Source organism: Phalaenopsis equestris, unplaced genomic scaffold, assembly GCF_001263595.1.
Source record: "Phalaenopsis equestris unplaced genomic scaffold, ASM126359v1 Scaffold000054, whole genome shotgun sequence".
Taxonomy (NCBI): domain Eukaryota; kingdom Viridiplantae; phylum Streptophyta; class Magnoliopsida; order Asparagales; family Orchidaceae; genus Phalaenopsis; species Phalaenopsis equestris.
Window position 1 is genome coordinate 2,149,751 of NW_018164496.1, and position 15,509 is coordinate 2,165,259.

General features: G+C 35.2%; 2 protein-coding genes across 3 annotated transcripts in view; both read right to left on the reverse strand.

Annotated features, from left to right (window-relative positions):
* The window catches only part of LOC110019264 (small GTPase LIP1-like), a 14,399-nt gene extending 1,042 nt beyond the window's left edge, over positions 1-13,357 (reverse strand). For both annotated transcript variants that reach the window (XM_020716879.1, XM_020716878.1), the window contains exons 1-6: positions 13,116-13,357; positions 8,611-8,702; positions 8,147-8,288; positions 5,659-5,960; positions 253-306; positions 44-138 (exon numbers count right to left, since the gene is read on the reverse strand). In XM_020716879.1, coding sequence (XP_020572538.1) covers positions 44-138; positions 253-306; positions 5,659-5,960; positions 8,147-8,288; positions 8,611-8,702; positions 13,116-13,212 — 782 coding nt within the window. In that variant the 5' untranslated portion in view covers positions 13,213-13,357. The remainder of the gene's footprint in view (positions 1-43; positions 139-252; positions 307-5,658; positions 5,961-8,146; positions 8,289-8,610; positions 8,703-13,115) is intronic.
* Positions 1-15,509, reverse strand: part of LOC110019266 (probable WRKY transcription factor 13) — a 36,792-nt gene that overhangs the window by 13,749 nt on the left and 7,534 nt on the right. The window lies entirely within an intron of this gene.

Sequence of the window (15,509 nt, forward strand, 5' to 3'; positions counted from 1 at the left end):
CCCCCCCCCCCCCCAAAAAAAAAATGTTGGCAGTGAGAATTACCTGAAACTGCTATGTAATTGATTATCAATTACTGGAGGAATTGGGCATGGGGTCGGTGCAGGTTGTTCATCGGCAAAGTATCTTCTCCTAATCAACTGTTAAAAGATATTTTATGATATAATAATTACAAATTAAACAGTTTTAAGTTGTAATTAGGTGATAATTACTTCACATTTTCAGATTAATGCAAAGAGTATAAAAACACAGACCTGTTTAAAAAATTTCATTACAGCTTCTTTGTCATATCTAGCTTCTTTAGCAGCCTGCAATGTTATTCAAAGTTGAAATTAAAATTCCAATCCATGCACACTGCAATAATCTAAACTCAGAATAAATAATGAAGGGAAATTTACGTACATACCACACCATTCTTATGTATTTACATATCTAGTATCCAAAATTTGATATTTACAACATCTTGGTACATACATCTATGCATGAAAAAAAAAGTATATTTCACTTTTAAAAAGACAGTGATGGGAATATTTTTAATGTAATGTTTAGGTGTTAGATATGTAAATACATAAGAATTGCATGGTATGTAGGTAAATATTTTCTCTATAATCAGATTATAGTGAAATTTAAGCAGTGACAACAGGACTGGGAGAGATGTATAAAATTCTATATTTTTGGGAATTATTTGTTGTTTTTTTTTTTATGATGGTCAATTAAATTTTGACTATTATATCCAGCAACAATAGTAAATTTGCTATGAATTTTAATTAATGAATTTGCTTGTGCTTAAACAATTTTTAGATGTTAATTAAAAAACTACGGGCATTTACATGCATACCACTTAATTTTTACATATTTACATATCTAATACCTAAACTTTACTTTTTGAAATTAATAGTTTCATATTACCTAAATCTTTCGTATCACATAAAAAATATTACTATTTTAACTATTAGAAAAGTGAGATATACCTTTTTTATGCATAAGGTGGCATATTTGTAAAAATTGACTTTACATGTCAGATATGTAAATACATAAGAATTCAGTGGTATGCACGCAAATCTTCCAAATAAATAATGTCCTTCATCAGTGCATGTCTTTAAATAAAAAATTGAATCACAATTAAAAGTGACACTGCATATTATGATGAATGGCATATAAACAGATTAAGAAAAAAACTAAAAATTTTCTTGGGGATTCTACATATAAAAATATATCAGCACGAATCTCAAGACGAAAAAACGGCTTAGAAGAATGTCGTTGATGATCATACATAGCTGTTGACGACAGCCTCGAATTGGATGTTAGCAAGGAAGACATCTTGACCGAATGATCGGCGGAACGTGCCAAGAGATATTTTTCAGGGCGGGGATCAATCCTCAAAACGATCGACAAGAGACTCTTTTTCGGATTAGATATCGATCGAGTCAAGGCTTACCAGACGGTCATCAACTTTCATCGATCGAATCAGTCATTGGTTTTATTATATGTGAATAGCTCTATAATTACTAAAAAGTCCCCCTTAAAAGTTAATAATGAGTGGGTCAATATGTTTTTTGTAATGTTGAAACTTATACTTATAAATAGAGATTCATGTCACGAATAAAGAAAGCTCTCTTTTAATGTCCTCTAATATGCTCTCTCTCTCTCTCTCATCACTTCCTAGCAGAACATTATATTCCTTATGTGTGTTTCCCGAATACTTTTGGATTTAACATCCTTTAAAGTGCGGTGAGCGTGAAAACATGCATCAACAAATAGAGGAGGTCAGCAACAACAACAGGGAGAGGGTCGTAGGATAAACAATATGCACCCGTGAGTTTATGGAAGAATTTGTTCAACAAGGCCTGCAAGATTTGAGAACTCAGGTCACCAACTAGATGTCGGGACAGTTTGTAGAAGTACTTAAAGCGTTCATTGCCCTAACAGTGACCCCAGTTCTAGGAGAAGAGCCAACACGACAAGGAACACTCAATCCCCTTAAGGGGAACCACTAACCAACAATGGAAGGAGGGTGATCCACCTGCATGGAAAGCCCGACGAGGGTCTATACCAAGACAGCGCCAGATCTGCCCCAGTGGAGGAAAGAAATCGACCAGTGCGGAGTACAAAGGCAGCCAGAAAACGTCTTCTCCCTACAAGTCTTTGGAGTTGAACCTTCGGAGAAGTTCAAGATGTCAATCTTAGAGCTGTATAATGGATGGTCAGACCTAACGACTACCTCACGTCGTTCGAATCGTTCATATGCCTCTTGAAAATTTATGATGCCCTCAAATGTAAGCTTTTCTTCACGATGTTGCTATCAACCGCATTAAGATAGTTCGACGGATTGCCCGTGGGAGTAATCACTTGTTTTGCGGAATTCAGAAGACACTTTCTATCGCAGTTTGCCTTTAGGCCTAAGAAAAGAACTCAATCCCTGTGTTAACTAAAGTAGGGAGCCAACGAGAGCATGCAGTTGTTTATCGCACACTTCCAGTGCAAAACACTAGACATCAAGGACTTGAAGCCCGACATTACCCAGGCTTGCTGACACAAGGAGTGACGTCAGAGAGGTTTCGTTTCGACCTCGAACTCGCAAAGTCGCAAAGCTTGGTCGAATTGTTAGAAATGGCCAACAAATATATTGTCACCTATGAGAACACCCTTGAGCCCGCCGAACAAAGACACCAGAAGAGACCACCACAAGACAGCAACCAAGGCTCAGAACCACCGATCGTTATTCCATCGGGAACACCCCTGGTATAATCCTAGGGTCCCCACAAAACTCCACTTAGGGTTTCCATGAAAGAAATAGTGGACGCCATCCACGATAAGTTCTTTAGAAAAACAACGTCGATGAGGGTCGGAGCTTTTCTTCAGGATAGCAGGAAATATTGAAAGTACCACAGAGATCATGAACACGATACGAAAGAATGCAGACATCTGCATAACATGGTCGAGGAGCTGAAAAAGTAGAGGAAGTTGAAAGAATTGTCGCCCCTGGAGCCACGACCCAAAGGCAGAGCAAAGCTCCAACTGAAGGAATGACTGACGTGCCCATCCGCACTAACGCCATTCAAATTGTGGGATATGTGCCCGCAATCTTTGGAGGAAGCGAACCACCCAAGACGACAAGCCAGAAAAGATAGTAAACGAGAGAACTCTGTGCCACAACCTTTTTCCCCAAAACCCAAAGGCCATCCGACATTTATTTCACTGACACGAATCTTCCCCCTAAGGGAAATCATCCATATAACGACACCATTATAATAAAGACAATAATCACCAATTACCAATTAGGAAGCGTTCTCATTGATATAAGGAGTTATGTGAATATATACTGTTCAAGCAAGTATTCGACAAACTGAGTCTCACTACCGATTGGATGATCGCGACGGCCGTAATATTGTATGGATTCTCGGGCGAAAGGAATGAAACACTGGGAGTAGTCGGGCTACCAATAAGTTGGGGAGAAAACGAGAAGCAATTTATGCTCACAAAAAATTTCCTCGTGATGGATTCACCCACGAAGTATAACGCAATATTCGGCCGACAGCTGTTTAATAATTTCAGAGTGGTGCTCTCTACTTACCATATTGTTGTCAAGTTTCCTAGAGATGGAGAAATTATCACGGTCAGGGGTGATCTGGAGCAGTCCCGGGTTAGCTACTTACGAGCCATAAGCAACATATAGCACGATCTTTTGGATATCCAAAACACAAGGGAATGTGGCCTCAAAACCAACGAAACCACCCGGGAGGTTCCGACAGTCGAAGGAGAACCAAAGAGCTGCTAATCCAAACCCTCTGAGAAAATCGAGTAGTTTTCGCGTGGACGACCGCTGAGATGTTGGGCGTGCCGATTGACGTCGCGTGCCACAGGTTGAACGTCAATCAATCGGCCCGAGTGCCGTTTGACGTCGCGTGCCACAGGTTGAACGTCAATCAATCGGCCCGACCCATTAAGCAGAAGAGCAGAAGCTCAGCCATAACGTTGGCGCCATCTGAGAGGAAGTACGAAAGCTAAAGGAGGTGGGGTATATTCGAGAAGTGCAATACCCCACCTAGGTCTCCAATGTGGTGATGGTAATAAAAATATTTCTTATGTAATATTAAAGATTTGAGTATTATGCATGTAAATATGAAATTTTAGGTGTTAGATAAATACATATATAAGAATTGAGAGTGATGTATGTAAATGCCCCAAAAGAAAAATATAAAACTTGGGTTTTAAAAAAAATGAGATCCACATGATAGCATATTGAAAAGATATAAAACTTTAGGACAAGTTTTCAGAACTTATTAAATTAGAGTTTTATGAATAATATTTCTATATGACGGGGAAAATGAAAGGTATTACCAAGAAATTTAAATATAGAGAGAAAGAGAAAGAGAAATTTGGATAGTGGTGGCTTAAGCTCATAGGAAACAACTAAATGCATTATAATTAACTTTTCAACATGTCAATTTATTCATGACAAGTTAATAATGATGAAGAATTGAGACATTAGAACATTTTTAGTTACAATTTCAGATATATAATACATTAAAAAAAAAAGAAGAAGATTTACATATCTAACACCTAAACTTCAATTTTTACATATATTCCACCTTCCTTATGCAAGAAAATGTACATTTCATGTTTTAAAAGTTAAAATAGTGGTATTTTATGTGATATGAAAGATTTGAGTGGTATAAATGTATATGGTAAAGTTCAGGTGTTAGATATATAAATACATAGGATTTGGGCGGCGTGTATGTAAAAGCCCCTAAAAAAAAATAATACTAGAGATAGAGATGAAAGTGGTACATTAAAAGATAAGTGTTCAAAAAAAAAAAAAACCTATGATATCATATAAAATAGAATATCATGAGAAAAGTAAAAGAAAAACTTAGTATAAAGATAATAACAAGGGCAATGTTGCATGAGTCTCAGTGTTGAAAATAAGTCACGAACACGCGGATGATTGTGTTGAAAACAAATATTTTGAAAAGACGCACGAAATTTAATAAACGAAGGAATTGATTGTGAAATACATCGGCTAAAAGGATGTGATTAGGAATGTAATTAGTAATAAAAAGCACGCCCTTCTTAGACATGAATGATAAAAAAAAAGGAAGATTTATATAAATACCACTCAATTCCTATTATGTATTTACATACCTAACACCTAAACTTTAATTTTTACACACATGCCACCTTACCCATGCATAAAAAGGTGTCTTTGAGTTTTTAAAATTTAGAATGCTGGTATTTTTTTATGTGATATGAAAGGTTTGGGTAGTATAAACGTGAAAAAGTAAAGTTTAAGCTTTAGTTCGTATCACAAGAAAAAAGGAAAAATTTACCAGCATTCTATTTACAAGTAAAAAGCAAATGAATTTGTGGTTATTGAAAACATCACAAGAAAAAAGGGAAAATTTACATGCATACCACACAATTCTCATGTTTATACATATCTAACACCCAAAGTTTGATAGTTACACTTATAGCACATTTGTATCATAAACACGTGCATGAAAAGGTGTTTTTCACTTTTGAAAAGATAATGATGGTAGTATATTTTACATGATGTTAAAGATTTGAGTGGTACACATGTAAATATGAATGTTTAGATGGTAGATATGTGGATAAATAATAATTGTGTGCTATGGAAGTAAATGCCCCAACAATCTTACCGCAAGAAGGCTTGAGCTGCCCGGAAAGCTATCTGTCAATGGAAGCTCCTCACTAGGTGGAACAAGGCCTTGCTTCTCGGCCCACATTCTAGCAACATCGAATAGATTGCCGCTGCTTCGATGGCGCCGATTTGAGAATATGTCGGCTTTGTTGGCAATAATGAGACAAGGAACAGGAAGGCTCCTTGGACCTCCAGATTCAAGAGGAGCTGAAAATGTGCCTGTTGATGCAATCTCCGCAGCCCAATTCTGCAAACTAGTTTTCGTCCTCCTTTGAGAGAGATCGTGGACGAAGATAACACCTAATACAACAAGATCTCTTTAGGGAAATTTCATGAAAAATGAAGCATGGAAGGTATAGATTAAAATGTGCTTACAAGTACGAAGTAAAGTAATCTCATGATTATTTACATGGGGGTGATTTTAGTCCCAAATTATATAAAAGTGTTAGATTAGTCCTCAAAATCTTTTGATTAGAGATAAAATACTCCTTTAAAAGGATCATTTCAGCCCATATTTTAAAAAGACAACCTACAAAGAATCGGGGGCGTTTTGTGACTTCTCTCTCTGAATAAGTAATCATTACAATCAGTGATCAGATTCCATTGAGAGACCATTCACAAGGTAGAGAACTAATTAGGGGCATTTACATACATACCACACAATTCCTGTGTATTTAGATATCAAACACGTAAACTATACTTTTTACAGAAGTAATGCTCAAATTTTTCACATCACATCAAAAATATTAACATTTTAATTTTTTAAAAGTGAAATATATGTTTTTTCGTGCATAGGTAAGGTGGTATGTATGTAAAATTGAAGTTTAGATGTTAGATATTTAAATACATTGGAAAAAAGTGGTATGCATGTAAATCATTCAACTAATTATATTTCCTAGTAATAACTTCCCAAAAGCAGGACTTGCTGGCAGCAATAACAACAGACCTATGCAACTTAAACTACTGATTTGTAAGTCCAAAAACATCAAAATTCTCTCCAAAGCTTTAATTTCATTTTCACACCCAAAATGAGTGAAAACAAGATCATTGTTTTTAGAAGCATATTTTCTAACTCAAGCAACCTCAAGAGTCATAATAAAAACTAGGGGCATCTACATACATTCCACCCAATTCCTATGTATTTACATTTATACAACCCAAAATTTTCATAACACATCAAAATATCATTATTTAAACTTTAAGAAGTGACATGCCTCTTTTCATGTATAGGTAAAGTGGCATATATGTAAAATTTGAAATTTAGTTGTTCGATATGCCAATACTTGAGAATTATGAGGTATGCATGTAAATCTTGCGAAAAGCTACTATAAGCATCATTGCTCTTCACGTTGAGAACATGAAATCAAGTCAGAGGGATACTTAGAAAGGCCAAGAAATTTCCAAACATGTAGGTCTCTCCAAGTTTTTTGGAACGTTTATATCCTTAGTCAACCCTAGTCTAATTCAGAAACTGTGAACTCTTAAATGAAAACATAAATGACAGGGTTCTTATTGCATAATCTTGCTTTTAGCATGCTAAATAAACACGGTCATCACAAGGAGAAATTAACATTAAAACAGCATGCTCATGCTTACAATAAAAAAAAGGGAAATGTACATGCATACCACATAATTCCTATGTATTAACACCTAAAGTTTGATGATTACATTTATAACACTTTGACGTTATAATCTATGCAGGAAAATGGCGTATGTAACTTTTATAAAGTTAGTAAGAGTGGTAATTTTTTTTTATGTGAAAGATTTGAATGCCATGCATGTAAATAGGGAAGTTTAGGTTTTAAATATATAAGAATTGTGTGCCATGTATGTAAATGCCCCTAGAAAATATTCTGAGTTGCAGAACCCATATATTGCTTAATTCTACTGGATGTAAAAGACTAATGCTAACAATAATCATTCCCGAAGTAAAAGCTTTGCCATTCTCTGAAGGGCTCCAATAGAGCTCACATATTTTATGTGTCAGTACTCCAATCATAGAATGAAAAGAAGATTTGCATATATTCCACTCAATTCCAATGTATTTACATATCTAGCACCAAACTTCAACTTTTACATATACATATGCATGAAGGTGTATTTTACATTTTAAAAGTAAAAATAGTGATACTTTTGATGTGATATAAAAAATTTGGATGGTGTAAATGTAGAAAGCAAGTTTTAGATAACTAACAGGTTCGGAAGAAAAAAAAGTTTGAGAAATTTACATACATACCACACAATTCTTATGTATTTACATATCCAACACCAAAACTTTTATATTTACATTCATAACATTTTGGTGTGATAAATCTATGCATGGAAATGTGTATTTCACTCTTAAAAAGTAGGCAATAGTGATATTTTTTATGCCATATTAATGATTTAAGTGCTATACATGTAAATATGAAAGTTTGGCTGCTAGATATGTAATTACATGAGAATTGTAATACCCCAAAAAGTTAATGACATTGTTCAGTCCTCACCATGGATTTGGGTATAAAAAAGATATCGACAGTCCTTGTACCGATCATGTCCAGAGATATCCCAAAGCTCAACAAAGAAGTCACCCTCCCGATCACCTTGTTTGCTGTTAGATGACATGCTTGCACCTCCATAGCTAATATGCTGGAAACAGGTAAAATTTTCACTCTGGGTGTTATTTATTTAAGTCATTATCATTTTTGATAAAAGCAAATTATCAGAATGGTCCCTTGACTCTTTGTAGGGTCCACATTAGTCCTAGAGTGTATAAAAGTGTCAATTTAGTCACCGGACTCTTGTAATGGGGCCTAAAATAGTCATTTTTGGAGTTTATTTTAGCTCATATTAAAGAGTATAGGGACTGATTGCACGCTTTTATAGACTCTAAGACTGAATGACAACGTAAATGGTCAAAGCACAATTCTGACACTTAACTCTTTTCTATAAAGAAAAGGATTTTATTTACCTTTACATCAACTGCACACCCAACTGTTGGACGTGGATGGGCAATTGAAGAACCTTTAAGAATTAGATGCACGAGAGAAGTTTTTCCCACGCCTATAAATAATTCAAGATAAGAAACAGTAAATTCAAAATTGGGGAAACTTATGCAAGCAAGATTGTCTGATAAAATATGTAAAAGAGGTTAAGCTTTTTACAAAACAGAAAAGAAAAATGATCCATCTTCATTATGCTAAGCAGGGCTGTCAAAAAATATTGTGGTTCACAGAGAACTTATGTTCGACTTGTTATATAGCACGTGTTCGATTTATTCGTTAAACAAGAAAGCTGAACAAAAAAAAAAAAACTCAATTTATAAATGAGCTTAACAAAACAAGCTTTTATTCAATCATATTCAGCTCATTTTGCTTCAAAATTAATTAAATAAATAATATTATTTCCGTAATATTTTTATGTTGATGTGTTATGTTGTATTTAACAAAAGTTAAATCTGATTATTTTTAAATCCTTCAAGCTAAGTTTGAGTTTAATTCTAGTGAAAATGAATAAACAATTTTGAATTGAGCCAAGCATGAATATGCTTACAAGCCATTTCTAACACAAGCTTATTTTGAATTAAAAAAAAAATTTGAATGAACCAATCACAAACAAGCACTATGTTCGCTCAAGCTCACCTCTTCTACACCCCTGATGCTAAGAATGTTAACAAGCTTTTATACGCTCATGCAATGCAATTTGAAAAGCTAATTTACCCAATAGAGCATTTCATACATTTTTTTAGGTTTCACTGCAGTACTTTAGCTAAAATAGATGGTAGATATCAAACCTAGAAACTACACGGAACAGTACAAAGAAAAAGCCAATATAGAAGTAGAAAGAGTTTTCTTAAGGCAAATGATTTAATCACTTTTTATATGATCTAGAAAAAATTGATGGGACTAGGAAAGGCTCACCAGACTACTCAGAAAGTGTCATAACTACATTTGTAAAAGAAAATTTAAGCAGTGAATAAAGCTCCAAAGATTTCACCGTCGTTGAAAACTTTATATTTTTTAGTTTAAGGCTTCTCATGAAAACAAGCCTTCATATTTAATAAATCCTCCTAACAACAATAGTCACAATTAAGAATAATTATGAATGTTTATATTAACTTGTTTGTTAGCTTGTCATTGTAGTGCTTAAAGAATTGGTAGGGTAAATAATAGTTGGTGTTTCAAAATCTTATGGTGATCCATCGTCCAGAAATTTTGGTAATCCATCTAAATACCCAGAAAATCTAGATATTACTTTTTGGTTCCTAAACCTAAAAAGCCTTATTAGCAACTATAAGTTACCTTATCTAAAATGACCTTATAGATTTAAGGGTGACATAGAGCTTAGGCTAATTTTGAGGCAAATCTCAACTGATAAAATGAGCTTAGTTAACTATTTGATGAGCCAAAATGGCTCAAAGTTTCATAGGCAAACTATCATGGAAAATGTCAGGCTTTGACCTTGACTTTTAGGTGATAGACTAGTGAGGCACACTTTAATCTTGATCACCTAACTTGAAGCTATTAACGATGCCTAGACTTGTGAAAATATTTTGACCATGATCGCTATGATCGTATTGATGTGATATTACTTTTTCTGAGCTCTAGTTGACTTTTAATTAGATGCCTTCAACAATTTTAATATGGACGGTCAGTGGGGGGTGATAGCTTGAGAGCATGGAGCGCAATGAATCCATTATGTTTTTTTTACTCTCCAGCTACATGTGTTACACACAATATTTACTATTGTTGAGGTTTGAGACGAAACAAGAAGGGCCCAAAAGCAACTAATCTTTTGCATCAACAATTTTTCGTTCTTAACTTTTTGTATTTTAATATTTTGTGAGGTACTATTTTTATAGGCCAGTTGTTGCACATTTTATAAAGGAACCTTTTATACTTTGATTATCACGATTATTAAAATGGAATGTCATTGATTTGGGGATCATAAATCAGAATACCTAGAATTTATTTTATTGTGGGTATTCCCTTCATATTTATAAAGGGGTAACAGAAATAACTTATGGTTAATTGTTTTATAATTGACATTTGAGAATTCATGTGGAAAGAAAACCTGAGAGGTTCAAAGAAGAATTAAAGGGTCTAGACAAATGAATACCTAGAAGTAAGAGAGGAATGGGATAGAGAGAAGGAAAATAGCAAGAAACTCTAACTAGGGAGGAAGGATATCTTTAGAAAGGACGGTATAGGAAAATTGTTACTTATTTCATCTTCAACTTCGATATAAAATTACAATACCACTCACATATATTTATAGAAATAGGTTTGTAATCATATGTTTTCACAATTCACATTGTATGCTCCAAACTTATCCAAAACCATTCTAATTATTTGACTTTCAAAATTATTAAGTATTCCCAAGATCATCTACCATTCAAAATGTTCCAAGTGAGTTAAACTGAGGCATATTTAGATTTGAAAAAGGGTATTTCAATTTTTATCTCAAATGTTTTAGATTATTACTTGTAATTTTGACAATGAATAATGTAGATCATGCCCTCCCATGATCAAACTTTGGTTGGATAATATTGCCCTTGGCATACCGAGATTAGCCCAATAAAAATGGGGTAGATCAGGTGTCTTCCGTCTATGATTAAAATGTGTCATCTAATAGATCTTAATTTTTTAATTTCGATAGATATGATAAATCAAAATTAAGCATTTGAACTAGCAAGAATAATCTTTAAAAAATTCATTATTCAAAGTTGGAGTTGCCAAAATAACAAAAAAGATACATTGTGAATTTTGAATCAAAATGTTTTCGCTTATTTCTCACAAGATGCTAAGAAAATGAAATATTGATGAATGTCACAATTGCTCTGGAAAAGTAATAGAATCACTATATAATTTACAAAATAATGAGCTTGTGCTAGTGTGATCAAACAACATCGATGTGCAGATTTTATCATGAGCATTTAAAATGTGAGAAATAGTTTGCTACCCTCCAAGAAAAGTGACAATAGCCCTAAACTACCGCTGCTTGAGACCTTCCTTGCATGTTTGTCCCTGGAGCATGTAGAGGATGGCAAAGCATCAAAGCCAGTTCAACCCTAACTAGCTAATTGATCGATTCAGGATTTCCATGTATGAAAATTAGACCAAGGGATATTGATTTTTTTTATTTTTATTTTGATGTTTTGGTCACTTTGGTGATGTTTTTATGTCACTTTGAGCTTGCTTGGTTTCAAAAAAAAAATCTTCGTGAAAATGAGCATTGCTTTTTAACTCTGTAAATCACCTAAACATTTTTGCCTGGTGTTAAAATTTGTATTGGATTAGAAATGGATTTTTACATTCCCTAAGCCTACTTTAGTATTTAGCTTTCAAAAATGGAGGTTGAATGCAAACTCCGCAATATTTATTACGAACTTAGCAAAAAAAATCTTTAAATTATCACCAATGAGCCCTTCTCAACAACCTTGTCAATTTAATTAACCCCTTCCCTACATTTTATGTTAGATTAAAAACTTAAACATTGGCGCATCAGAATGATTCACTTGAAAATTTGTGGTTGGATGAATGGCCACTCCAAAGGGAATCGGTGGAATGAATTATGGTCAAAGCACATGTTCTAATATAGGACTGGTATATGGGTTTCATATTTGATTATTTTCTTACCACTGCTTCACAATTCTACCTTGAGGGAAAGTTGGTTTAGTAGGGCTGGCAAAATTTAGGAAAATGCAAGAGATAAATAATTGTAAAAAATAGTCTGGGTTAATGGGTAGTTTTGAAATAGAAGTATATGCACTTATTCTACGAATAACATAAATTAGTTGGAAATATCAATCAAATGAAAATAAACTTCTTCCCTCCCTGTCTTATGGTGTTATGTCCATTCTCAAATCACCTAATTATCCCTTCAAATCGCTTCTCGATTCATTATTTTCCCTTTCTTCCATGCTGTTTTCCCATTCAACAGCGCAGGGATCAATGGTTCATATCACATCCGCAGAACTTATGGATACCCTTTATATAATCTCACGTATAAAATATAATACATGTAACATCCGAAATTTTATATGAATTCTCCTCCATCAAAACCCCAGATCCATAGTTGCCTCTGATCACCCTCAGTAACTTCAAGTCGAAAACGGCATCAAATTCACCATTGTGTTCCGTAACAACTGAAATTTCTCAAATCTCAAATTCTTACCTTCGTTGTGCTTACAAATACAAACCCAAACCCTAAACCCTTTCCACATTCCATCTTCCACACTTAGCTCAGTCCATATCAAAATAAAATGAAACCAACAGCTTAGTAATCCAACCTTCATCCATTCCGCCACAATACCATGCACTGATGTGCTCAATTATGTAAACAAATTATCACTCTCTCAGAAACAGCTAATGCCCGCAGAATCAAACACGTACCAATCATGAAAACCAAACACTACGCAATCCAGATTTCAGATTCGATGACCTAGCATAACACGGTGAGCAATAGAAACTCTACCTGAGTCTCCGACTACGAGGACGCGAATCTGGCCAGAGGGTGGACCTCCACTCCGAATATGCTCAATCGCATCACTTTCTCTTCCCCACCACGCCATTTTCTCCTCCGACTTCTTTGGTTCAGAATCTGTTTTTCATATTTGATTCAAATGGCGAATTGCAGAGCTTTCAGGAGTGGAAATTAGAGATCCGGAGAAGGGGAGAAAGTCGAGGGAAACGATCCATCATTTGTATCCGATTATTTTATAGTTGGTCAAAGATCTGGACGAGAAAATATTTATTTTATATATTACTTCAAACATAACGACTATGAGTTAAAATATTCGATTGAACTTTTTTTAGTCAGATATATGAACATGCTCATGATTGACTCAAACTATTTTTTATTTAAAAATGCTAAAAAAAATTAAATATAAAGGACTACGAGCTTTTTTCGAGCTTCAGTATTAAAAATTATGCATTTTATTTTTTAAAATTTAAATATAATAATAACTTTTTTTGGCAATTTTTTAAGTCTTATGCATGTAAATGGCCTAATGTAGGTTATGTATAAATTTTGATATTATATATATATATATATAGTACTGCACCCTACACTCAAGGGAAATCGAACTCCAAACCATAGGGGACTTACAACTGACAAGCAGATACCCGACCAACTGATCTGAGTGTTCGGCACATGTATGTATGTATGTATGTATGTATGCTTGTGTGTGTATATATACGCGCGCGCACACACACACACACATATATGATACGCCACAAATTAATTTTCATCATCCGGCACGAATCACGAGGCATGACGCGGATCTCGAGATAATACCTTGATCAAGAAACATTCAAACATTAATTAAGGGTCATCCAAAGCTCCAATTTCGGCAAACTTATAGTTAAAATGACTGGCTTGATGAGACGAATCTAATGACATCAAATTCATTACAATCCGAGTCAAATTAAGCCCATATCAAGTCATTAAATAATATTTTAAAGAGTTTCAGACATATTTGAAATGTTGAACGATCGTCGATTCTAACAAGTTTATCGTCAAATCGAGTGTCTCAACAAGATGAATCCAACGATCTCAAGATTGCACAATTCCAACTTTGTTAAGACACTTGAATGTCCATTAAACATCGTTTGATCGAAGTAACTTCTCTGGACCGACAGATCAAAATGATTCATATTCATGCATTAATGACACCCAGAAAACTACAAACAGAGTTCCACCCCTCACATGAGGGAATGTCTTGAAGCTTCAGAGAGAACTAGAAGCTCGGAGATGGAGCTGAATTCCAGCACTATCCCGACCGTTGTCGACCACCGCCGATCACCATCGACCGTCGTCAGCCTCAACCACTGTCAATCGTCACCTTCTATCACCATCAATTATCGTCGAGCACCACCAACTAAACCTTGTTAGTTATCTTCGTGAGACAGGAGCTAATCACTACGGTCTATGTGTCAACAACGACCTACGTGGTTCACAGCTCGTGCGACTCCCAACTCCGACCTTCGCGGCTTATGGATGTCATTCATACTCGCCCATACGGTCTATCTGGTTCACAGCTCGTGCAACTCCCGACTCTGACCCCTGCGACCTACGAACGTCATTCATACTCGCCCAAATGACCTACATGGTCATCAACTCATGCAGCTTCTGATTCCGGCCTTCGCGGCCTAAGACTTCATTCATACTAGTCTCTACGCCCTACCTTGTTCATAGCTCGTATAGCTCCCGACTCCAGTCCCCGCGACCTATGAACGTCATTTGTACTTCCCCAAACAACTTGCGTGGTCATCGGCTCAGGTATTTCCCGACTCCGGGCCTCGCGGCCTACGAATATCATTCATATTCGCCCCTACGATCTACGTGGTTCACAGTTTATGCAGCTCTTGACTTCGGCCCCAGGCATCATTCATATTCGCCATTGCGACCTATGTGGTCTACATCTCTCGTAACGGCTTGCTATGGTTTTTTTTGTTAATCAACGCTTCTGAAACAACCATGTACTACACTCACGACAAATTATTATTTCCATAACAATCAACAATGGCCTTTGCAATCTAATGTCACCAAAAACTGCAGCCAAGTTAATTCTATCTTCTATAATTTAAGGGAAGAAAGAGTTTGTGCATTGATCATACCAAAAACTGCAACCAAGTTAATTTTATCTTCTATAATTTAAGGGAAGAAAGAGTTTGTGCATTGATCATTCATAGTGGATTATTTCAACTGGGCTAGACCCCGTGATTTTTTCCCCTTACAAGGTTTTTTCACGTTAAAAATTGAGATGTCTCATCCTGCTTACTTCTCTTTTGTTATCTGTGCATGATGAATTCTCGTGGACCATTAAGATAATAATTCATTACTCTACCGCCGCAAATTTTTTAACAC